We start from the raw sequence: 23,840 nt of genomic DNA, 5'->3' as shown, positions 1-23,840 counted from the left end.
CAGGGCTTCCCTAGCCCCTTGCTGGTCCTGCTTGTCTAGCCTAGCCCAGCACAGCCTTCTGTACTAGGACTATGTCCTCACTCACAGCCCTCCCATGGCTAGTATGCCTGGGGACAGAAGGAGAGTCTTGAGCCTTGGGAATGCACAGGGTAAGACAGAGCACTTGATTGAGATAGAGCCAGGGGCAGGAGGGGACCATGCCAAGCGGCCTGGTGAGCCTAGAGCTCCAATTCCAAACTATCTTTGTAATGCTTTTTGTATCTCCACCACCTTCCCATCTATGAAATTAGCACCAAACCACACTCCCTGTCTTAGAGTGGCATGTCACCAAGTGTGCACTTGTAACCCTGAGATGATGTTAGGTAGATACATGGACACAGAACTAAGTAACATTCATTTTTCAATTCTCTTTTGATCCTGATTATATCAAGGACAAAGTCTCTGGTTGGTGTTAATGTGTCTTATACTTCTCTAGACTTGATAATCTCTTTAACAGAGAGGTCAGGCTTCACTCTTATAGCCTTGGCAGGTAACACAGTATCTTGCTAGAATTTAATAACACTGTTTGGTTTTCACATATATTTATTTTACCAGTACCTTCTATTTATGGCCAACAATACTGGTTTTCTAGTTAAGATTGTGAGATAAAGCTTCCCTTCTAATTGAGTAAAAAATGAGTTGATTTAAAGAGAAATATTAACAGCACAAGTGGTATGTGAACACAACAAAAGTAGTAAGAGTGACACATGGTAGCATGCAGACATAACAGAAATCACAGAGGTGATATAAGAATAGCTGAAGTTTAGGAAACGGTGTTAGAGGTCTGCTATGAGGAGATAAGTTGATGCTGGTACAAATCCTGTGTGAAATTCTCCAGTGTTCTGCCTGAACACAATGTATTATTACTATGACATTGGTAGCATAGAGAGGGGAACCCAAAGGTCCAGGGCCCGGGACATCAGCTTCTTGGGGCTGTCAGGGACATTGCTTTCCTCAGCCTGCCCTCCACAGACTCCTGGAGAGCGTGGCCTTAGGCTCCCAGCTGGCACTGGTCCCAGGCCCAGCCTAGGTTCTAGGCAGCTGAGCTTGGGCAAGAAATCACCTTAATATCCACTTCAACCTCTTCCTGGGCTGATTTCTCGTCACTTGTATCCACATCCCCAAAGGTTAGAGTCCCGTTGCGGCCGATTTTCACCTGCTTCTTGTAGGTGTAGTAGAACTCCACGCACTGGGCCACGGTCTTGGTCTGGATCTGGTTTGAAGCCAAAACTGAGGTTAGAACACCCTGGGTTGGCTCGCCTTCCTGGGGATAATCCAGCCTTTCCCGTTCCTGCACGTCCCCCTTAATTTCCGGCCAAAAACTAAAGCCAGTCAACCCAGGAAATATAAATGCATTTCTCAATGCCTGTTCTGCAACAAACCACTGATCAATTCTATCAATCAATCCTTCCATACTATTTAAAATAAGTGAATAAATAAATAAAATAAGCTATAAAAGACAACACTGGAACCACCGGGAAGATGTGAATACGGATTGCATATTAATATTATTGTATCAGATTAAATTTCTTAGGTGGGTTTAATGGTACAGTGGTTTTGTAGAATATACTTGTTTTTAGGAGATATATGCTGAAATCTTTTGAGTCATGACAGGATGTATGTAACTTACTTTTTTTTTTTTTTTTGAGACAGAGTCTCGCTCTGTTGCCCGGGCTAGAGTGAGTGCTGTGGCATCAGCCTAGCTCACAGCAACCTCAAACTCCTGGGCTTAAACAATCCTACTGCCTCAGCCTCCCGAGTAGCTGGGACTACAGGCATGTGCCACCATGCCCGGCTAATTTTTTCTCTATATATTTTTTAGTTGGCCAGATAATTTCTTTCTATTTTTAGTAGAGACGGGGTCTCGCTCTTGCTCAGGCTGGTCTCGAACTCCTGAGCTCAAGCAATCCACCCGCCTCGGCCTCCCAGAGTGCTAGGATTACAGGCGTGAGCCACCGCGCCCGGCCTGTAACTTACTTTTAATGATTAGCTGAAACAGAGAAAGAAAAAATGTGTGTGTGTGTGTGTGTGTGTGTGTGTGTGTGTGTGTGTGTGTGTGTATGTATAAGTTTAGATACAGACAAAGAAAGAGAAAACAAATGCAGCAAACATTAACACTTGGTAAATCTAAGTGAGGGGTAAAATGATTGTTCATTATACTGTTCTTTCAATTTTTCTTTAAGTTTGAAATTTTTCAAACTGAAATGTTAAGGAGAAAATGTCTGGGCACCATTCACATTCAAAGCCCACCCCAACCTGGCAACACAGGCAATATTGCCTGCCTCATCAATCCAGGCAAACACTTTCATTCCTCTCCTGACGAGTAAGGGCAGAGAAATGTCCTCACCATGTCCTACGCAGGGGAGGAACTCAAGGAAAACTAACAAGAAAGCCCTGGAAAACCTGAAAAGGAAGCAAAAGGCCCAAGTCTTGCTCCTAACTCTGCCACCAAATGCCTGTGTGACCTTAGGCATGTCACTCACCTTTCTAATTTCAGTTTTTTCATGTGTAAATAATAAGTAGGATAAGTTAAGACTAAATGATCTCCAGGGGCTCTCAAGCTCTGAAATTCTAGCCCTCTCATTTCATAAATCTATGGGTTTAGTTTTTGGACTACTTTCCCACACACAGAGGCTGTTTTCTCTGACACCACCCCCTGTCCGTCCACCCCCACGAGCTCCCAGACTGCTCAGTCACTGCTGGGCTGGGAGCTCCTGTCCAGAGGGCCCAGGGGTCAGTGCGGGTCCTCTCTGCCTGAGGACAGACATGTTTCCTCTCACAGGAATGACCAAGTAACACATTTACTAATTAGATTGTTTATACTTTTACTGTCAATTCTCTCTGACCATTTCACTGACTAATGGTCTGCTCTTTTCATTAGGCATTAGAGGCGGCTCAGTGAATTTCATGGGCATGTACTTCCCAGCAATATTGCCCAATCAGGGAACAAAGTGTTAATAAAACACAGCAAAAGACTGTCCTCACAACAGGGCTCTCGTAGGAGAATTCATCAGCACTTTGTCCAGTCCCTAGGGCCATTCCCAGCACAATCTACAATCCCAGGAAGAGCCAGTTCTTAGAAGTGCTTTTTCCTCTGCCATCCACACAACTCACTCTCCCCACAGCCCAGATTTGTGAGACAGGGCTGGAAAGATGCAATTCCTTGGATTAGCAAAGCACTCTACTCTTCCAAAAGAATAAGGAGAGAGACAAGATAAATCTAGGGAACCTAGACATGGTCAGCTGAGTTCCTGGAAGGAAGCCTTAGGCCAGACAGGAAGTGGGCAGAGGTCCCCCAGGTCTGCTACACAGGTACATACTGGATCCCAGTTCCCTTCACCTTAGGGTACCCTCCTTCCCATCTAGTTCTCCCACCGATTTTAAGTCTGATGCCCCAGGGACTGATGCCCACTTAGGCCTCCTTCCAGATTGAGTCCCTGGAGCACGGCCACAAGACCCTAAGGTGGGAGAAGGGTGCTTAGAACCCATAGAGAAAAAGCCCTAATCTTTTCCCCTTCTTGTATCGTTTGGAAAATCATCCCTGAGCCTACTTAGTGGCATTAACCTGATGATTTTTTCTTTTTTTTCTTAAGGAGCAGGGGTCTTGCTATGTTGCCCAAGCTGGACTCGAACTCCTGGGCTCAAGGGATCCTCCTGCCTCAGCCTCCTGGGTAGCTGGGACTACAGGCACATGCCACTGTGCCTGCACTGACTGCATTTTAAGAGTGCTTGGTCACTGGCAGAGGGAGCCCCAGAGTCACTCAGGCAGTTCCTGGTGCTCACTTGCCCCCGAAACAGAGCCCAGCTCACCAGCTTCTGGACCAGGAAGAAATCCTTCTTGTAGATGGCAATGCCCTTGTTGAACAGCTTCCTCTCAGCCATCTTCCACTGGTCAGAGCCTACCAAGCAAAGAGGGAGCAGTGTGGTGAGCAGGACCATGAGCACTGGGCAATCCTGACTAGCAGGAAGTGTGAGGCCACCCACCCCCAGACTCTGCAGCATCAGAGCCAGCTGCACGTCCTGCTCCTGCCACTCACTGGCCATGTCACTCGGAGCCTCGCTCCCCTTGTTTGTGAAATGGGCACTAATAATAGAACCTAGCTCACAAGCTGTGGTGAGGACTAAATGAAATAATGCATGTGAAACCCTTGGTCCTCTGCCTGGTGCAGATGAAATGTAGCACTAACGAGGATCAAGAACAGTGGCTGCTAGGATTATGCAACTTGGTCAATGTCCCCCTTGAAGTACAGTGCCTAGAACGGGACATGCACTCCAGGGGCCATCTAAGTTCCAGGTACCTGATGCCAATTTGGATGGTACTGCCTGGCTTCCTGTCCCTGCACCTGTGATCTGGACTTTTTTGCCTCAGTGGGCTCCCACCTGCCCACCCCCTTCTTCATTCCCCTACAGGGTACAGGAAGCCCCTGGAGCGCTACTGCAGCTTTAGTGCCAGTTCCCTCACTCTGGCTCTTGGCTTTTCTACCTGCCTCCAACCCAGGGCTGTGACTCAGCACCAAGCAGGGTCCCCCTGATGCTGGAGACCTTCTGAGGCTCTAGGCCCCATGCCCACCCAGTTAGACCCACCTGTGTAGTGATAAGTTGCCAGTGGGTGGTTGTGGGGTCGCAGGGGCTTCTTCAGTAGCAGCTTATTCAGCGTTTCCTACACGGCAAGTAAGGGAAGGTGAGGGTCCCAGCAGGGGTCTCAGTGGTGGACTGAGCATCCTAGGCCCTGGCAAAGGCCAGAGGACCTCCTCAGCCCTCTAAGTAGGGTAGGCACTTACTCTTGCCCCCCTTAACTGCTGAGGGACAAGAGCTTTGGCAGGATGGGAAGGTCACAGCAGATGGGGATGCTCAGAAACCAGGGCGCAGGGCCTCCACAACCCGCTCCTTGGTCAGGCCCTCCTCCTGGCCTCCAATCTGCATGCCAGAGGCCTGGCTCCTGGGCAGCAGACATGGATCGAAGCCAGCTTCCCTGTGAGACCCTCACTCTACCAGGGGTGCCATCTCACCAGGATGTCTCCCCTGGACTCGTGCAGGCAGTGCAGGGCCAGCTCCTGGTTGGTACCAGCTCCAGGGAAAATGCTGGAACAGGCAGCTGTCAGCAGGTCTTCCACTGGATTCATGGGAGCAGGAGGAGGGAGGAGAGAAAACCCCGTTTAGGGCTGGGCTGGGCTGGGTAGGCACACACATCCACCCACCAGCCTGCCTCGCTTGCTGGTTCCCAGGTCCCTCCTCACCTTGCCTCTGCTTTTCGCGGCTGCTCTCTAGGTCCTCCCATGGCTGCCACACCAAGTCTGCCTTGTGGGGGTCTGTAGCTGCCAGGGCACGGTCCCTCATCAAGGGGATTTCCGCTTGGAACCGGGAGCCCACGTTGATGCGTCTGTAGGGGTGGAAAGGGTAGGGAGTGAGGCCTCTCCCTGTGGAGATAGAGAACCTATCTCCCCAGAGATGAGAAGATGAGGGGTAGTAGGCAGAGGCAAGGTCTCAGCTGGGTATAGGCTATCTGGCTTCTGGGGGACTGTGAGGACAGCCTGGCACCTGGAACCACCAGAAAGGCAAGCACAGAGGTTGGAACAGGGAGAAGCTGCTCTAGATTTACAGATGGGGAAAGTCTCTTGGCCCACCCTCCCAAATCTCCTAAAGATAAATTCAAGCTGAGCTGGTCCCTTCCATTCCCTGCAACTTTCACACAGAAGCAGGTGGAGACAGCAAAGCCTAGGGCCCAGAGCAGAAGCCCAGAGAGGGCTCGGCAGAACCCTCCTCTTGTTCCTAGGGCCCGCGTGCACACACTGAACCAATGGGGCCACCCTCACGCCATGGGAGAGAGGCAGGGCTGAACTTACGGCTCGATGCTCACTGGGGTGGCCTCCCCCATCACAGACAGGACAGGCGGGGTGACTTCGGCGCTGTCTATGGGACAAAGAGCAGGTTAGTACACGCCACCCTCCCTTCAGCAAAGTGCCCCCAACCCTAGGTGGCTGCCCTATAGTGCAAGAGTCACAATGGTGACTCACACTTGGAACTCAGGCACCCTGAGTCCTGGCTCTGCAGCCTGTTAACTGTCATGACTCAGGCCCTTTACTAAATATTTGGATGCCTCAGTTTTCACACCTGCAAAAAGGGGCTATTACTACCTGTCTCCTAGGGTTAATGTGAGGACTGAATGAAATAATTCACAGAGACTGACACTCAATAAATATTAACTGTTATTACTACTATGACTACTAAAACCATGTCCCTGCCCCCAGGAGCTCCTACGCTACAGAAGTAACTCCAACATAAAACTATGGTTTCCTAGTAAAGAGGCTGAAACTTTGGGTACACTAGGAAAGTAGTGAAGGATCCCACTGGTTTTCTCATTTTATTTTTTTGAAACCGAGTCTCACTCCATTGCCCACTGGTAGAGTGCAGTGGTGTCATCATAGCTCACTGCAACCTCAAACTCCTGGGCTCAAGTGATTCTCCTGCCTCAGCCTCCCAAGTAGCTAGGACCACAGGCACATGCCACAACCACCGGCTAATTTTTCTAATTTTTGTAGAGACGGGGGTCTCACTCTTGCTCAGGCTGGTCTCTAACTCCTGGCCTCAAGCAATCCTCCTGCTTCATTCTTCCAAAGTACTAGGATTATAGGCATGAGCCACCACACCCGGTCCCCACTGTTTTATAATCATCTTCTCACTTCCTCTCTGGATTTTCTGCCTCAGTTTCCCCCAAGCTAATCTTCTTAAGGCCTCACATGACCAAGACACTCACTTCTGCGACATGAGAAAAACCCTGAAATCCTCCGTTCACGATTCCAGGCGGTTCCCCCCTACCACGTATACCTCCACCGTTGCCTGGACCTCGGTCCTAGCATACTGCTTCCCTCACAGCCCCTCACTCTGCCCACATGGCCCCACCCGCAGCCTTTGCACCAGTCATTTCCTCAGCCTGCCTGGCTTGCTCTCTGCGCAGTTCAAGCTCAGCTCCAGCCCCACCCCCTCGTGATTGCTTTCCTCGCCATCCCAGGCTAGCAGCCTCTGCAGGCTTGGGCTGCCTGTCAGCTGCACTCGCTGGCTGCAGATCCCACGCTGCTGGGAGCCTCAGTGTTTTTCTGACTCCCAGGCTTTCATGTCAACTCCCTGATGACCCTGGACTCTCTTTAGAACAGACCATGGTGTCCCATATATTCTTGGAGCCCTCACAGGATACAGTTCAACGCTTTACACCCAAGTGCTCAGTAAAAACTCATGGACAGATTGACCTCTTCCTTGCTGCCAGTCTAGTCTCTACAGTGACGTCTTCCTGCACAGCCCAGCCAGGGAGAGAAGCCTCCAGGCAAGTGGGAAGCAGGAGGGCCAGAGGCCGGCCGGCCTACAGCAAACCATTTCTCGCCACAGACACCAGGGGGCACCAGAGAGCCACACCATGGGTGAGGTCAGGGTCCGAGGTTAACTGGGTGAAGGCACCCAGGAGCTACCCCCACTTAATCCTCTCCACCACCGTAAGGGATAGGATTATCCCATTTTTCTGAGGAAATGGATCCCTTTGTGGAGTAGGCAACATACTTCAGCAATAGACCAGCCCAGTATTTCCACAATGTCTGCTCTCGGCCTAAGTGGCTGTCTAGGAGAGGCAGGAGACCAGATCTGCCACACGGGATTAAGAGCAAACATGATGTGAGGGGCTTCATGTGTGCTGACGCATCTGATCCTAAGAGGTGGCTATTAGGGTGAGCCACAGGAAGCTGCTACTTGGGGACCCAAAATAGTTGAATATTGACAATTTCATCATCAACCAAGTACCCATCTTAACACTAAAGAAACTGAGTCCCAGGGAGTTTAAACGACTTGCTCTGGTGGGTGTAATAGTAAATGGTGGGGATTAAGATTTGAATCCAAGCAGTCGGGCTGACCCACCCCCTCTTCTTGAACCAGAACAACCTCCTTCTCCGTGGAGCCCCTTCTCCTGCAGCATTCCAGCCCAATTCATAAGCTGAGCCGCCCGCCACCCTGCCCAGTGCCCCATCCCTGCCACACAGCTGTGGAGGGGGTCACGTCACTCACTAGATCGGAGCAGGGTGCGATGGGCACTCTTCGGCGTGATGGGAGGGGGGGCCGGGATGCTGCTAGTTGATATGATGGCATTGAAGTAGAGGCCAGAGCCTTCCCGCACAGGACTGAGGATGGGGGGTGGTGTGTAGGGGGGCAGTTCGAAGCTCCGCTCGGAGGGGTGGTCAGCCAGGCGGACAGGAGAGCGCAGGTGGCTCTGGTATGGGGTGATGTTGGAGTAGACGGGTGGGGCGATGAAAGTGCCCGCCTTGGTGGGGATGATGAGAGGCTCGGGCCGTGGCCGCTGCTTTGGTTTCCGCACAGAAGGCTCCCCCTCCAACCTGACATTCATGTCCTCAGCCTGGAGAGGAAAGAGAACAAAGAGGCTCAGCCAACTCTGTCCCAGGAAAACTCAGGTCTTGACTACTGCTTGCCAGTCTCACCTTCGGAACTTAGTCTGCCCACCACACCCACCAAGGCAAGCCTGAAAAAGGGAGCAGGTCCAGAAGCCTTTCTTATCATCTCCTCTAGGGCAGGGTTAGCAAACTTTTTCTGTAAAGGGCTGGAGAGTAAATATTTTCAGCTTTGTGGGCCACATGCAGTCTCTGTTACATATTCGTCTTCTTTCACTTTTTCTTTTTTTTAATAATCCTGTAAAATTGTAAAACGACTCTCAGCTCTGGATTTGGCCGCCAGGACACAGTTCCCCACCCCTGCAGTAAAGCATGCAGTAGGGCAGGAGAGCAGTGGTGAAGGGCCCAGGCTCTGGAGCTGGACTGTTCGGGCTGGATCTACCGCACTTATGGCCACTTAAGATGACTGAATCTCTCTGTGCATCTTCATTTTTAACACAGGAATAGTAAGTGCCTACTTAATGAGGTAGCTATGAGAATGACATAAATTAATACATGGACATTATTGAGAACATTACCTGGTACTTAGCAATTACTCAGTAAATACTGGCTGTTACCACTAGTTAAACTCCACGCTCTGCAGTAGACGGAAGCCCCTACTGTGTGCCAAGACCTGAGTTGGGCATGGCACCCACAGACCTGGGACAATGGAATAGACAGTCCCTGTCTTCACAGGACTTCTTTTCTCAGAGGTCCTGTTATGACAGACTAGCCCACTCATGCTGTCATCAGAAGTTAGCCCTCCCAGCTCCCACTTCTCCCTGCTCGGTAAGCCTCATGGTCCTCCATATAGAGTAGAAAGCACGGCTATAAGGGAATAGAGACCTCCCATGCTCCATCCCTATACTCTCAAAAGGCAGAGAATGGCCCTACAGGGTGGGCAGCATCCAGGTTATCCCTCTGGGTACCCGTTAAACAGGTAAGGTGGGCCATGTTGACTGGGTGGGCCTGGGGACAATGGGCTCTCTCCCCTCCACAGCTCCAGCTCCCAAAACACCTTCCAGCAGAGAGCCCCAACTCTCTGAGGCCGTGGCCATGTCCTTCACCCATTTGTGCCCTCTTTTCCCTTCTACAGATTAGAATGAGATGAAATTGTTCATTCTTCCACCCTTAGGGGAACAATATGATTGCACAGAAAAAAATACACCAGAGCCAAAGATGCCCCAAACTTACTAGACAAGAAATCCAACATAAACTCAGCTAGCTGTGATGATCTGTATTTTAATAAGGGATTTAAACTAGTCTGAATATTTGACAGTATTTTCCGTGTTAATTTTTTAGGTGTGATAATGGTGTTGAGATTATATTTTAAAAAATGACAAAGTCTTTATATATGTATTTAATATTTCAGATACAAACTAAAGTACTTATGGATGGAAATGACACAATGTTTGGGGTGTGCTTCAAAATAATCCAGTGACAGGGAGAAGTAGAGATACAGGTGAAACAAGATTGGCTGTATTTTGATAACTGTGAATCCTGGGTGATGGCTAAACATTGGCATTCTTTATACCACTCTTTCTACCTTAACATATGATTGAAAATGTCTGTAATACAAAGAAAAATAAATAATGAATTAAATAAACAAATAACAAAAGACACACTTCCCCCAAAAAGCCTAGTATAGTGAAAACACTCATAGGCAAGCATTCACAGCTCTGCCATTTCTTCGCTGTAAGGACTTAGGTCAGTCTCTTGTTTTTTCTGGACGTAGTTCCTCATCTACCTCATCTACGAAATAGGGGTGTTGAGCTGTGTAGTTGCTCAGGCTCTTCCTGCCCACTCTTAGGACAAGCTGCCCAGGCCTCTGGCCTCTACCAAAACTTTCCCCCAGCCAGAGAACAAGACCCCAGAGAGCAGGGACCCTGATGCCCATGATAATCCCGGCGCTACCCTTCCTGTTACAGAGGATAGGCATGCAGGCCAACTCTCCATCCAGCTCAGAGTAACTAGAAAATCTGGACTCAATGTAAAAAGCACATTTCTGAAGGTATCAGAGAGCAAACAGTTTGGCAAAGAATTAAAGAGCCAAGATCCAGGGGAAAAAAAGAAAGTCAAAAAGATGAGCCTAGCACTTGGAGCTGTATTTTCCCTAGAGGTGGATGCCGTTGCTGGGAGAGGCAACTGAGAGGCTGAGAAACTGAGTAGAGCTTTTAGGAAATTCAAGGAGCTTACACAATAAAAACTGGAGTTCAGCGTTTGTCAAGAAAGGAAAGGTTGGTAAACTTCCAGGCTGTGGATTGGGACTCCAAAAAGCTACATGTCAGAATAAAGGTGAATCACAAGTAGACTAGTCCTTACGTGGAATAAAGCCCAACCTCAAATCATCTCATCTTAACCTCTGATTAAACTAAAGTGATTCAGGTTTGCTAGTACTCTTTGCTACCCATCAGAAGAAAAGACAAATCCTCTCTGGAAGAGAACATCACCCAGGGTCTTTAATTACCTCAAAAAATTTTCATATATACTGTCTGACATACAATAAAAATTAACCAGATACACATAAAAACAAAATGTGATGTAAAAATAAGACACAATGCGTAATAGAAACAGGTCCACAATAACAGAGTTATCAGACACAAAGTTTAAGAAGACTATACTTAATTTATGCAATAAAATAAAAGGCAAAGTTGGGAATTTCATCAAAGAACTAGAAATTCTAAAAATGAACCAAATAGAAAGTTGCTAATTGAAAAATAAAATAACTAAAAATAAGAACTCAATGAATAAAATAAGAACTTAAGGTGAGCTGGGTGCGGTGGCTCATGCCTACAATCCTAGCACTCTGGGAGGTTGAGGCAGGAGGATCACTTGAGGTCAGGAGTTCAAGACCAGCCTGAGCAAGAGCGAGACCCTGTCTCTAGTAAAAACAGAAAAATTAGCCGGGCATGGTGGCACCTATAGTCCCAGCTACTCGGAAGGCTGAGGCAGGAGGATTGCTTGAGCCCAGGAGCTTGAGGTTGCGGTGAACTAGGCTGATGCCATGGCACTCTAGCCAGGGCGACAGAGTGTGACCATGTCTTAAATAAATAAATAAATAAAAAGAACATAATGAATGGGTTTAACAACATATTAGACACAGACAAAGAGAGAATTAGTGAAATGAAAGGTCAGATTGAAAAAAATGGAAAATATAGGAAAGTGCATGACAGATATAACATACAGACATGGTGGAAAGGTCTAACAAATATGTTATGGAGTCCTAGAAGAAGAGGAGAGAAAAATGGAGCAGAAAAAATATTCAAGAAGCACTAGAAACTCTAAACAGGATAAATATTATACAAAGAAAAACATTATTCAAGTACAACACAACTGTTGGAAATCAAAGATAATAAAAACAAAACATCTGGGAGGCCAAGGTGGGAAGATTGCTTGAGCTCACAGGAGTCTGAGACCAGCCTGAGCAAGAGTGAGATCCCATCTCTGCTAAAAATAGAAAAAAAATTAGCAGGGCCCCGTGGTGAGCACCTGTAATCTCAGCTCCTCAGGAGGCTGAGGCAGGAGAATCACCTGAGCCCAGGAGTTTGTGGGTGCAGTGAGCTGTGATGACACCACTGTACTCTAGCCAGGGCGACAGAGCGAGACTCTGTTTCAAAAAACAAACAAACCCCAAAATCATGAAAGCAACAAGATAAAAAGACACTTTACATTAAAAGGAACTATAACATAGCTTATAGTAGTTTCTCAACTGTAAGAACAATGGATTCCTGAAGACAGTGTAATAATATCTTTAACGTGCCAAAAGAAAATAACTCCCAACCTAGAATCTCTACTGAGCAAAGTTATCCTTCAAAAATTAAGATGAAATAAAAACATTTTCAGATAATCAAAGACTAATAAAATTAATCACTAGCAGGCTCACACTACAGGAAATACTAAGGGATGTTCTTCAAGCAGCATATATATAAATGACCCGAGATGGAAGCTTAGAGACATGAGAAGAAAGGAAAGCAATAAAAATGGTCAGTTTGGGGGTAAATTTAAAATGAATAACAACTGAACAAAACAATGTCATAATGTCCTGTTGGTATTGAAATATACACAGAATGAAAATATGTGTCAGTAATGCTAGCAGTTAAGGATTGGTAGAAAATAAAGTATTATAAGAACTTTGCATTGTCCAGGAAGCCAACTTATATTAGATTTCAATAAGCCAAGGGTGAACGTTTTAATCTCTAGCAGCACTCCTCAGAGAGCTATAGTAAACAACCATCATGTTATATACTATACATATATATAATTTTTGTTAATAAATAAATAAAAAGATATAAACTGAATCAATGCTCTAATTAAACAACTGGACAATAACAAACCCCAACTATATGCTGCTTGAAAGATACACCGTAAGTAGAGGGAGGCAGAAAAGCTGACAGTGAAAGTATGAGAAAAGATATACCCTGCAGACTTTAACCAAAAGAAAGCTAAATATCAAAAGGCAAAGAGAATACTTAAGATACAAAACTTAAAATAAAAAGAAATTTCATAACAGTAAAGTATCTAATCCAGTTTTAAATAAGTATGCACCTAATAACATTGCATCCAAATGTATAAATCAAATAATGACAGAACTAAAAGAACAAGTAGACAAAACCTCAATCTTAGTGGGAGATTTCAAGATACACATCCCAGTAGTGACAGTGCAAGCAAACATCCCTACCTCCCAGTACCTAGAATAGGGCCTGACCCATATTAGGGACCCCATCAAAATTGGCTCACCTGAAATGAAAGTGATTTACACATCCTAGATTTTCCAAGACAGTCTCAATTTCAAGTATAAAACTGTCCTGCTGTCCCCCATATGTACATTTGTCTAGAAGTCTGTTTTGGAAAATGAAAACAGCATCTCCACGGGTTCCTCGAAACCCTTTTACACCGCCTTGTTCTCCTTTTTCCCATAGGGTCCTAGGCCCAGGAGCACTCAGGTACGGGAGGTGTTTGGATGCGGAGCCTCTCATACCTGTGCTGGAACATCCGTCCCGGGGATGCGGGTGGACCGCCTGCGGGTGACAATGACCGATGGCTTATGCTCAGTGGGGTTCTGTTCAGGACCCTTCCCGTCCTCGTCAACACCTCCAGCTTGGGCTGCCTCAGTTGGGTCCACAGACCGCACAGGCACGGACACGGGGATGATGAGGGGTCCCATCCCACTGTCTTCTCGCGCTCGCTTGGCGGCTAAGGAAGGCTCAGAAAACTCCACCCCACATTTGGTAGTTGAGGCCAATACACTTTTCCGCTTCTCCTCAGAGCCGCTGGCATCCTGGAAAAGAGGGAGATGGGAGGGAATTGAAGGGAGGTTTAGAAGATAAGTCCTGATTTGCTGACTTATCAAAGGGAGGACCCTCACTCCCATTTAATCCAGGGACTCAAACACCCACATTGGCTCCAATGGTCTGACAACCTGGCCTTTCCCCGACCATCTTTTCTCCCACCACAATCCCCAAAACTCTCCATAACTCTCCTTCTGCCAGGTCCTCTCATCCTCCCGATGGCCATCTCAGGCCACAAGTGGCTTACAGATATGTTTCATTTGACCTGCACAGTGGGTGGCACATGAAATCGTATCTAAATATTCAAAAAATATCTCTGCAAAGAAAAGTAAGCAAGAACCCTGTTGAAGGGTGGTCTTGGCACTATTTCCCCACCGGCAGCTCTGGCTACAGCAAAGTCCTGCAGCCTCCTCCGTATCAGCCCAATGCCCCCTGCCAGGTCTGGCCTCCACCCTGCACCACACTCACCTTTGCGTTCTGCAGTGAGGCCAGCTCTGCCGCCTTTTGGGCCAGGGTCATCAAATTGGCCTCCTGGGACGCCCGGCGCCTCCGTCGCGTGCTCTGGATCACCCCACCCCGTAGCACCTGCCCACAGTCCCCTGCGCCTACTGCCCTCATGCCCTCCTCGCTGCCCATGGCGGGAGCCTCCCGCTCCCGACCGTTGGGTGCCAGTCTCTCCCCATCAGACAGCAGCTGCGACTCCCTCAACTCCAGTGGGAATCCCAGGGCTTCAGGATGGGCTTGTGCCAGGGAGCCAGGTGGCGGCTGCTGCAGGGGCCAGTGATGTAGGAACAGATTGCCGGTGGGCTCCTGCCCAGGTTGGGTGCCAGCCCCATCCAGGGCAGTGGGAGGCAGGATACCCTCCTTAGAGAGGCGGCGGGAGCGGCGAGGGAAGGGGATCTGGACCTGAGGTAGCGCAGGCTGCGGGGCTGACTCCTGCAGGAGGGCCTTGCGCAGTTCTGGGTTCATATCCGGGTTGGGAGGGAAGGGATAGGGTGCCATGCTGTGGTGAGGCAGGTGGGACTGTCCCAGTGGCCCAGCTGGCTGCAGGCCAAAGTCCTGGGGCTGCTGAGAGGGCTGCTGCATGGGATAGAAGTTCTCAAAGAGGGGCATCTGAGGCAGGGCTGCCTGCTGCTGCTGCTGCTGCTGCGGCTTCTGTGGGGGGAAGGCGGCTACGGGGTTTGGGGGCGGTGGGCCCTGCCGGAACACCTGCCGGTTCACCTGGGGGCCGAACGCCAGCTGGAACGGTTGCAAGGGCAGTGTCTGGTTTGGGGGTTTCTTGGCTGCATGGAAAGAATTCAGGGGCGCCTGGGGCTGCCCTACCTCCAGCTGCACCTTCTGTGGCATCATTGGCCGCACCGCATTTCCATAGCGGTCCAGCTGTGGGCCACCCCCTTTCTCCCGCTTCAGTGCCTCGGGGTGGTTATAGTAGGTAGAGACCCCCACGCCAGGATGAGGGCTCCCCTTCGGTCCACTGTAGAGGGATAGGCTGTGGCAGTTCCACGTCGAGTGAGGTGGAGGCTGGCCCGGCTGCTGCTGCCAACTGCTGTCACTGACACCCCCACCGCCTCCCCGCTCAGGGCCCCGCCCTGGAGCCATCACAGAGTTGGGCCACTTCACTGAGCCCACCTGCTGGGACAACATGGCTGCTGTGGTCCGCTCAGGCCCATACACCACAGAGTTCAGCAGGGCCAGGCTGCTGGGAGGGGGCAGTTCCAGGGGCTGGGAGGAGGAGGCTGCCCCTGCCGGGCCCTCGTGCCCACCGTACTGCTCCTCCTTCACTCTGATGGACTGCTGTGGGGCCTGCAGGGGTGGGGGCTGCTCCTTGGGAGCCGGTTCCTGGTCCCCGAAGAGGCAACGCTTCCGCTTGTTTTGAGCCTTGGGCTGGGCCTGGAGGTTCATGGTGTGCCCAGCTGAGCCCTGGCAGTGAGACCTACTTCACCAGGTGCCCATCCCCTGAAGAAAGATCCTGTTAGAAGGACAGTCCTTGTCTACGAGCCAGTGAGGGCAGAGCAGTGGCAGAGGAAGATGCTGGGGTCAGGCACAGGGAGAAAGAGTTGCTGGCTCTTCCTTCCTCTTCGGGAGAGGTTCTTGGACTCGTCTACACTTCCCAGGTCATGATGCTCCACAGGGTCCTGGAGCCTGTGCAGGGAAGAGCAGTGATAGTGTCAGCCACAGCCTGCCGGGATGCCCTGGGTGTTGGCACTAAGGTGAGAAAGAGGCCTCCAAGGCCCTCATTCCCACCGCCTCATGTCACAGGGATGAGCCCAGGGTCACAGTGCAGCACTGGTGGGGCAGAAGCAGAGACCTTTGGGGGACCTGCCAGGAAAGCAGCAGGATCCATAGCATCTCCGAGTACTCTGTGACTCTCCTCTTGTCCCATCACCTCACCCTCTTGCTTAGGCTCCAGGACTGCTGCATCTGGTTATATAATTGTGCAACATGCAAAGGCACATGCTAAGGGGGTGAGTGAGGCTGACATCCAACTCAGCCCCTTCTGTCAAAGGTGGGAAAGGGGTGACAAAAGCCACATTAACCCAGGCTCCAGGACCCGGGGCAGCCAGGCCTGATCCTCCTTGCACATATGTCTACGCAGTAGTCTCCCTCCAGATCCAGAAGGATCTTTATCCAGCCCACACCTCCTCCAACATTCCAAACACATCTCAGACACAGGAAGTGGACAGGACAGGGGTCATTCCCAACATGGTCAGCCCTCCTGTGCAGCCCCAGGGGCAGGAGCCCCCTCAGGCCCTTGCAGAGGCCAGGGCCCAGGGCTAGGCTCACTATCCTTAACACGGAGGCATGCAGGTGAGGCCCCGGAAGGGCGTGTTCAGTCCCAGCCCCACCCCAGGGAAGAGCTGCTGGGTGAGGCTCTGCAGCCAGAGTCTTCTCCAAACTAGCACAGAACCTGTTCTGCAGCCCTGGCAGGCTGGAGGCAGGACCCAGCCCAGGAGCTGGTCAGCAGCCTGCCCCCTGCCCCCTCCTGAGCAAAGCATAGTATAACTCAGACATTCCAGGGTGCAGATTGCTAGAACTTAGGTCCAGAAGATTTCTCCACGATAATGTCATGACTAAAGTCCTCAGTTTTTCTGTTTTTGTTTTCTGATTTTTTTTTTTTTTTTTGCAGCGGTTGGGGGGACTGTCTCACTCTGTTGCCAGGCTAGAGTGCAGTGGTGTCATCATAGCTCACTGCAACCTCAAAGTCCTGGGCTCAAGTGATCCTCCTGCCTCAGCCTCCAGACTAGGTGGGACTACAGGTGTGTGCCAGGACACCCAGCTAATTTTTCTATTTTTTATAGAGCCGGATCTTGCTCTTGCTCAGGATGGTCTCAAACTCCTGACCTCAAGTGATCCTCCCTCCTGGGCCTCCCAGAGTGCTAGGATTACAGGCGTGAGCCACTGCACCCAGCCCTAACTTGATTTTTTTGAAAAAGGTTGCTATAGAACAGAGAGAATCCAGACCTGCATTTTACAACTTACATAGCTGCTTGCATGTATGTTTAAAGACTTTTTCTTTCTTCAGAAAGGTTTCATTTGTTTAGGTGTTTTTTTTTTTTCCTGGGGAAATTGGTGGGGAGGGGGTAGCTACATGGCCCACTTCTTCCCCCAGTAAGATTCTGGTCCCGGGTCATTCAGACCAGGAGGGGAGAGGAGGGAAAGGCCATTCAGGCAGCCCTGGAGAAAAAAACCTCAGGCCCTAGATGCTCCAGCTTGTGGTTAGCAGCCCAGCAGCTCCCAGAAAACTGCCAGGAGCAGGGCAGGGCAGGGGCTAGGCGGGCACAGAGCCCTGGCCACTCCAAGTGGCGCCCCCAGCACTGGGAATGCCCCTCCCGGAGCTGTGGTGCTATCGCTGCTCTGCAGGCTTCCGCAGCTCCCAGCCCTGGCTCCGGAGCCTGCCTGCCTCCTGCCTGCCCGGCTGGCGTGACTCACTCGAGGCCCCTCCCTATCTTTCACTTTCACCCAGCACCCAGAAGGGGAGTAACTTCCTCCTCCATTTCCTTCCTCAGCTCCCAGGCCCTGGAGGGAGTGAGAGACCCTCCCCATGCACCCTCTTTGTCTTCATCTATGGAAGGTGGGGGAGGGAGAGGACAGAGACCAGGAGGGCATCCACGTTACCCTGGCCCCCGGCAGGAGAGGGAGGATTCGGACAGAGGGGAGAGCCAAGGGACCGAGAAACAACCTCTTGAACAAACTCCTTTCTCTTGCCTTTAAACCCTCTTTCTGGGACAGCCAACCTAATTCAGAGCAGAGACCCAAAAGCCAGCCCCCAGACTGAAAACCACCCTGGGCACCCCCATGAAACTGCAGAGTGGGACTGTCCGGCTCCGCCTCTTGGGAGGAACATCAGGCCCAGCACCAACCAGCAGTGCCTGTCTGCAGAAGACAGAGAAAGGAAGAATATGCCAGCCTGGCAGGCCCACAGGCCTCCAGGGGGCTGTGAGCACCCCCCACGGGCCCTCACACGCACTCCTGCCTTCCCCATCACAGCCCTGTCGCCTTGTGAGCCACAGCACAGGCGTGGGGCCTGGAGCAAAGGAAGGCCCACGTGGCAGGCAGGCCTGAGTGCATGTGCCAGTGTGGGGCCTAAGGAGCGGCTGGGAGGGGCTGGCAGGGGGCTGGCTGCTCAGTGCCTCACGCCAGGCTTTGGAGGAGACAGGGTGGAGTCTGTGAATGGGGGCGCCAGGCCAGGGCTGCTTGTGCCCAGTGAAGGGGCCGGCCAGGGGCCAGACGCAGGTCTCACAGGGGCTTGCCTGCAGCTGTATGCTCAGGCCTGCAGGAGCTGGGCCTGGCCGTCTGCCTCCCACCCGCGCCCTGCACAGCAGGGAGGGCCATCATGCAGGACACCACTAGGTTCCTGAACCTTGGACAGGGACTTGCTTAAAAGAAATCAAGGGACCTGGTTTTGGGGGAGGCTGAATCACCCAAGAAGCTTCCTGCTACAGAGACCTCCCTATCAAGCCCACTAAAGAGCTAAGGAATGCCAGGGTCGTGGACACTTAGACCTGGGACCACCAGAGAAGAAAGGTCATGTCTAGGGGATGGGAAGAAGAGTGGAAGATACCTGGGAGGATGAGGGGGAGGGGACACACCCAGGCAGCATGGCACTAAGTAGTAATAGCAGCAGCAATAATAATAACAACAAACCGATGCCAGGCAGGTCCTAAGTGCTCTGCATCCTTTAAATTCCCACAATAGCCTCATAAGGCTGGCATTGCTATTTTAACTTGCATTTTACAGGTGAGCTAGATGAGGCTCACAGGGGCTAAGTGATTTGCCTATGGTCACACAGTCATTATGTCACAGAGGCAGGACTTGAACCCAGGTCTGTTGTACCCTAAGATCAAGCTTTTTTTTTTGAGACAGAGTCTCGCTCTTTTGCCCTGGCTAGAGTGCCTTGGCGTCAGCATAGCTCACAGCAACCTCAAACTCCTGGGCTCAAGTGATCCTCCTGCCTCAGCCTCCCAAGTAGCTGGGACTACAGGCATGCGCCACCATGCCCAGCTAATTTTTTTTCCTACATATTTTTAGTTGTCCAGATAATTTCTTTCTATTTTTTTAGTAGAAATGGGGTCTCGCTCTTGCTCAGGCTGGTCTGTAACTCCTGAGCTCAAACAATCCACCCGCCTCGGCTTTCCAGAGTGCTAGGATTACAGGCATGAGCCACCGCGCCCGGCCTAAGATCAAGCTCTTAATCCTTATCCCCAAGACATGCCACTAAGAATCCAGGTCCCTCTGCACACACCTCCCTTCCACAGCACACTCCTCACCACGTCAGAGCAAGGATTTTCTAGACACACAGATATTCTTCCTCATGGCACTAGGAAGCCCCTTACCCCCACCTGAACCTCTGGCAGGTAACTCTCTCCCGTTCTCCGCAAATGCAGCTGAGTCCTTCAATCCTACAGGAAGGGAGGGCAGGGAAAGGGTCTCACCACCAAGGTGCCAGTAGGTGTGTGCGGTCCACCTGCAGGGAGCCTGATACACTTCCTCCTGCACTGGCCACCTTGGCCCCAGCCACTGGGCCTGGCCTCTTCAGCTCCTGCAACTCCACGCGGGGCTCAGTCCTGCTTGCTGCTCGGGGCTGCCAGCTCTCAGACCCCACTGGCACCTCCCAGCCTGCAACTCGGGGCAGGACTGAGCCACTTCCTCCCCTTTCTTCTGCCCCACCCCCACGCCCCTGTACCTCAGGTGGAAGTCAGACTGCCCTTCCTCACAGTGAGGGAGAGGAAGGAAGCCACCTGCTCTGAAGGCTGCTGACCTATGCGCCAAGTCCCCAAGGTTGCAAGGAAGAGAGTGTGTAATGAGGAACTCCTGCAGGCAGCTCACCCCTGGGACCAGCTGCAGGGCCTCTGACAACAGACGCAGGAACGCTGCAAAAGGAAACCCACAGTCGCCACGGGCCCCAAACATGGCAACCCGCTCTGTCGGTCTGTTTGACTGTCACGCTTTATTCACTCTTCCCTTCCTCCAGGCTGCAACCAATCCTTCCCCAGACCCACGGGTGACCCTAGACTGAAGACAAGAATCAATACCAAGGCCTGGAACCTCTGGGGCTTTCAGGAAGAGCTATGGTGAAAGCACTTTCTCTCTACAGAAGAGAACAGTGTGCACCAAGAAAGGAAAACAGTACTGAACCCACATATGTGTTTTGCAGTCACATGAGGGGAAGGTGCTAGAAAGGCCTTTGGGTGTTCAGCGCTGATGGTGACACCAGCTCTCCAGGGACGTCAGCTTGAACACACACTACTCCTCGAGTGCCATCAGCAGCCCAGCCACATGCCCAACATTGGCTGGCCGACCCCAGCAGAGTCCAGTGAGCCCTCACCACAGTGCAAGGGGGCCAGCCCATGGCCACTGAGGGGCCGGGGCCACTCACCAGCTCACTTGGGGCATTCAGTGGGGCAACAGCCAACTGGAGGACGCCCCTGCCCTCAGAGGCTAATGCTCCAATCTCCTGCTTTCACAACCTGGGGCACCCCAGGCCCCACAAGTTCAGCACTAGGAAGAGGGGAAGCCAGAACACATGCACACCCTCCAAGGGCAAGACAGACCCAAACATGGTATTTCCAGGCAGGTCAGTTCTCTGGACACCAGAGAGGATGTCTTAGGGCAAAGTCTAAACTCCCTACCCTGCCCACAAGTTCCTGCAGACTTTGGCTCCTGCCACCTCTTGGCACTGCATGCTTGAGCCTACAGTCAGGGCCTCCAACATGCTGTTCCCGCTTTGCCTCCAGGTCTTTGATCAGGCGGTGCCTCTGCCTAGGAGATGTTCTACTCTTTTCGTCTGGCCAAGTCCCACTCATCCTTCAGGTCTCAGACACTGCTTCCTCCAGGAAACCTTCCCTGACCCCAAGGCTGAGAGAGGAACTGCACTATGATCCCTTAACACCTGCTAAGCCCCCACCACTGTGCTCGGCACACTAAATCCCAAGTGCCTGTTTTATACCCCCCAGCAGACAACAGGCTCCATGGGGCAGAGTTTGCAGACTGCTGTACCTTGGCACTTGGTTTGCATCTGCCTCTTGAGATGCTCATTCAAGACTGCGCCCAAGGTGAGTCAGAGCCATGCCTGGACAGAGGCGCTCCTCACAGCCAGCGCTGCCAACCCAGGCTCCTGACTTCCAGTCTCTCTCCCTGATGCATGTCAGAGCTCCCTGAGATGCTGAGATGAAGTGATGAGGCCCAGCCTCAGGACCCCACCCCTAGCCCCCAGCCCTCTCCAGCTAAGCTGAACACAAGTCCTTCTCTAACCGCTGGCCTGCAAGCCACCTGCCCCTTTACTGCAACTTGCAACTCGCTGCCCCTCACTACATGCAGGCCAACTGGGAAAGTGCCAGCCCCACTCCTGCCCCCAGCCCACTTTTCCTCCCCCAAGGCTTTCCACCCCTGCCTAGACCAGGGCCAGGGACACGAGCCTGTGGGTCTGCTCGCCTCGTGCTCTGACATGGCTGGGCTTCAAGACACTGAGGTCTGGCCAGGGTGCCAGGGGGCCGTAATGAGGGCCCTCCCTGGAGTAGCCCAGCTGGCCCCACAGTCTGGGCTCACATCCCAAAAAGCTCTCTCTCAGATACTTTGGGGTCTCTGGCCAGACTGAGTAAGTGGCCTGGAACTGCCATCTTGGGCCAGTTAGAGTTGCCCAGGCCCTAGACAAACCTTCCCTCTGGACACAAAATAGCTGTCTGCAATGCTCCATGTTCCCGCACCAACTGGGAGTTCACACACAGGCCAGAGGACCCCCATTCTCCAAGCTTCTGGACACATAAGCCCTGTTCTCAAAGGGTTTGCAAACCAATAAGGAAGGAGGCAAAAGAGGTGGCCCTGCCTCCTACAAGTGTCATCTCCCCAGGGAGCAGGAGAGCAGGCAGGAGGCCCTATGATCCTCCCATTCCCAGTTCAGAGAGACCCTGGATCATCACTTCTCTGGACTAAATTTCCGCTTTGAAACGCAGCGCCCAGGCCAACAGGCCAGGGTCTCACAAGTCCCAGGGGTCTCAGCCATCAGGCTGGTCAGGCTCAGAAGCTTGGCCAGGGTTCAAGCTGCCTGCAAGTTGCACTTAGATGTAAAAATGCCACACTGAGATGCTTTTAAAGGGATGTGTATGTGAGGGAAATCCTTTCGGGGCTTATGAGGCACCCTCAGGGCTCCATCCAGCCGTCTAGCCTATCGTCCCCCTCGCCCACTGCCCCACAAACACCTGGGAAGCCAGCAGAGCCAGGGCTGCTTTGCAGGGGGGAAGCTAATACAGACAGAAAACACGGAGTCACGAGCAAAGCCAGGAAAGGATTAAGCCTGCAGGCTCAGCTTCTGCCCACTCTAGGAGGACTGGCTGCCTCCCTCCCAGACAAGGGCCATGAAGCATCACAGGTGGCCCTGGAAAACCCCCTCCAAAGGACTTGGGAATCCCAGCTGGCAGGTTTAGGCTCTCTCCACAGGAGATGCAGCGAATGTCCCAGCTGCCAGGTCCTCAAGTGACTGAGCGTCTGGCGAAGGCCTCATGGGGGACCGCTGTGGCCCTTGGCCTGTCTCCTTACAACCCTCTCTATGCCCTATGGGGCTGGTGCCACCAGAGGCTGCTCCAGCTCCTTCAGCCCCTTCCAGGCAGGCCTAGGGCAGGGCTCTCTGGAGGCTGAGCTTGAGAACGCCCCAGTGTCAGACTCCGCGCTGGGCCAAGGTACAAAGGAGGCCCCTCACAGGAGCCTCCCTGGACACGGCCTACTCCCCCCACCCCACCCCACTGCAGTCCTGCAGCCCTGCCTACTGCCCCTTCATCCATCCCGCAAGCTTTTGCTGAGCGCAAGCTGCAAGTCAGGCTCTGGGAGACACAGGAGACAAGACATAGTTCCGACCCTCACAGGGCTCCCAGGCCAGAGGGAGGAGAGACAGAGAAACATGCTAATTACAGTGCAAGGTGGCCCACGCAGTAGCTAGAGATAGCATTGGGATCGGGAGACCCCAGGGGAGCTCCCTGACTTTCAGCCTTCCCTGGAGCTGTCCCTGCTGCCTGAAAGCCCTGCTTCCACTGTGACAATGTGCCTTGCTCCAAGGCCTACCTACCCTAAGCAGCCCTCCAGCACATACTGCTGTCACCCCTTCTGAATCTTCATGCTCTTATACCACTATCCCATAATGCTCCTTCAATTCCCTTCTGTTTCTGCACCAATGGAGAGGGCGGTGGACTGCTTGTCAGGGAACCAGGTGTCTGGTCCAGGAGCCACCACTCTCTGGTTCCCACCTTTGAGGAACTTAAGAGCCCGGAGTGGGATGAGACCTGCATCCAGGAACCAAAGGAGCACCTTTGTAAAAAGCAAGTGACACATGAAGCAGTCACCACCAGCACTACTTGCATGCCCAGTGTGTGGGGGGGGGTATTGCTGACTTGCATAACCACTTATTCCCAATGGAGAAATGAGGAAAGGTAGGCTCTGAAAAGTAACTTGTCCCAGGTCACACAGCTCCCGAGTGATGAGCCAGGATTCAAATTCAAGCCTCCAACTCCAAACCAGGTCTCTCTGTGTCACACCCTGCTGCCCTTCTGTGTCAATGTCGAGCAGTGGTTCTCAAACCTCTATGTGTGCAGTAAAACCAACC

At 51.7% G+C, this 23,840-nt stretch overlaps 1 protein-coding gene across 3 annotated transcripts in view; it reads right to left on the bottom strand.

The window, feature by feature from the left end:
• MIDEAS (mitotic deacetylase associated SANT domain protein) overlaps window positions 1–23,840 on the bottom strand; it is a 61,577-nt gene that overhangs the window by 2,468 nt on the left and 35,269 nt on the right. For all 3 annotated transcript variants that reach the window (XM_045564146.1, XM_045564141.1, XM_045564148.1), the window contains exons 2-10: window positions 14,219–15,892; window positions 13,441–13,740; window positions 8,086–8,431; window positions 5,883–5,949; window positions 5,277–5,419; window positions 5,049–5,152; window positions 4,624–4,699; window positions 3,850–3,938; window positions 1,103–1,252 (exon numbers count right to left, since the gene is read on the bottom strand). In XM_045564146.1, the coding sequence (XP_045420102.1) occupies window positions 1,103–1,252; window positions 3,850–3,938; window positions 4,624–4,699; window positions 5,049–5,152; window positions 5,277–5,419; window positions 5,883–5,949; window positions 8,086–8,431; window positions 13,441–13,740; window positions 14,219–15,652 (2,709 nt within the window). In that variant the 5' untranslated portion in view covers window positions 15,653–15,892. The remainder of the gene's footprint in view (window positions 1–1,102; window positions 1,253–3,849; window positions 3,939–4,623; window positions 4,700–5,048; window positions 5,153–5,276; window positions 5,420–5,882; window positions 5,950–8,085; window positions 8,432–13,440; window positions 13,741–14,218; window positions 15,893–23,840) is intronic.

The sequence above is a fragment of the Lemur catta genome, chromosome 1, assembly GCF_020740605.2.
Source record: "Lemur catta isolate mLemCat1 chromosome 1, mLemCat1.pri, whole genome shotgun sequence".
In the NCBI taxonomy this organism is placed as follows: domain Eukaryota; kingdom Metazoa; phylum Chordata; class Mammalia; order Primates; family Lemuridae; genus Lemur; species Lemur catta.
Note: the sequence above shows the minus strand (reverse complement) of the source record. Positions and strands in the feature narration are given on the sequence as shown.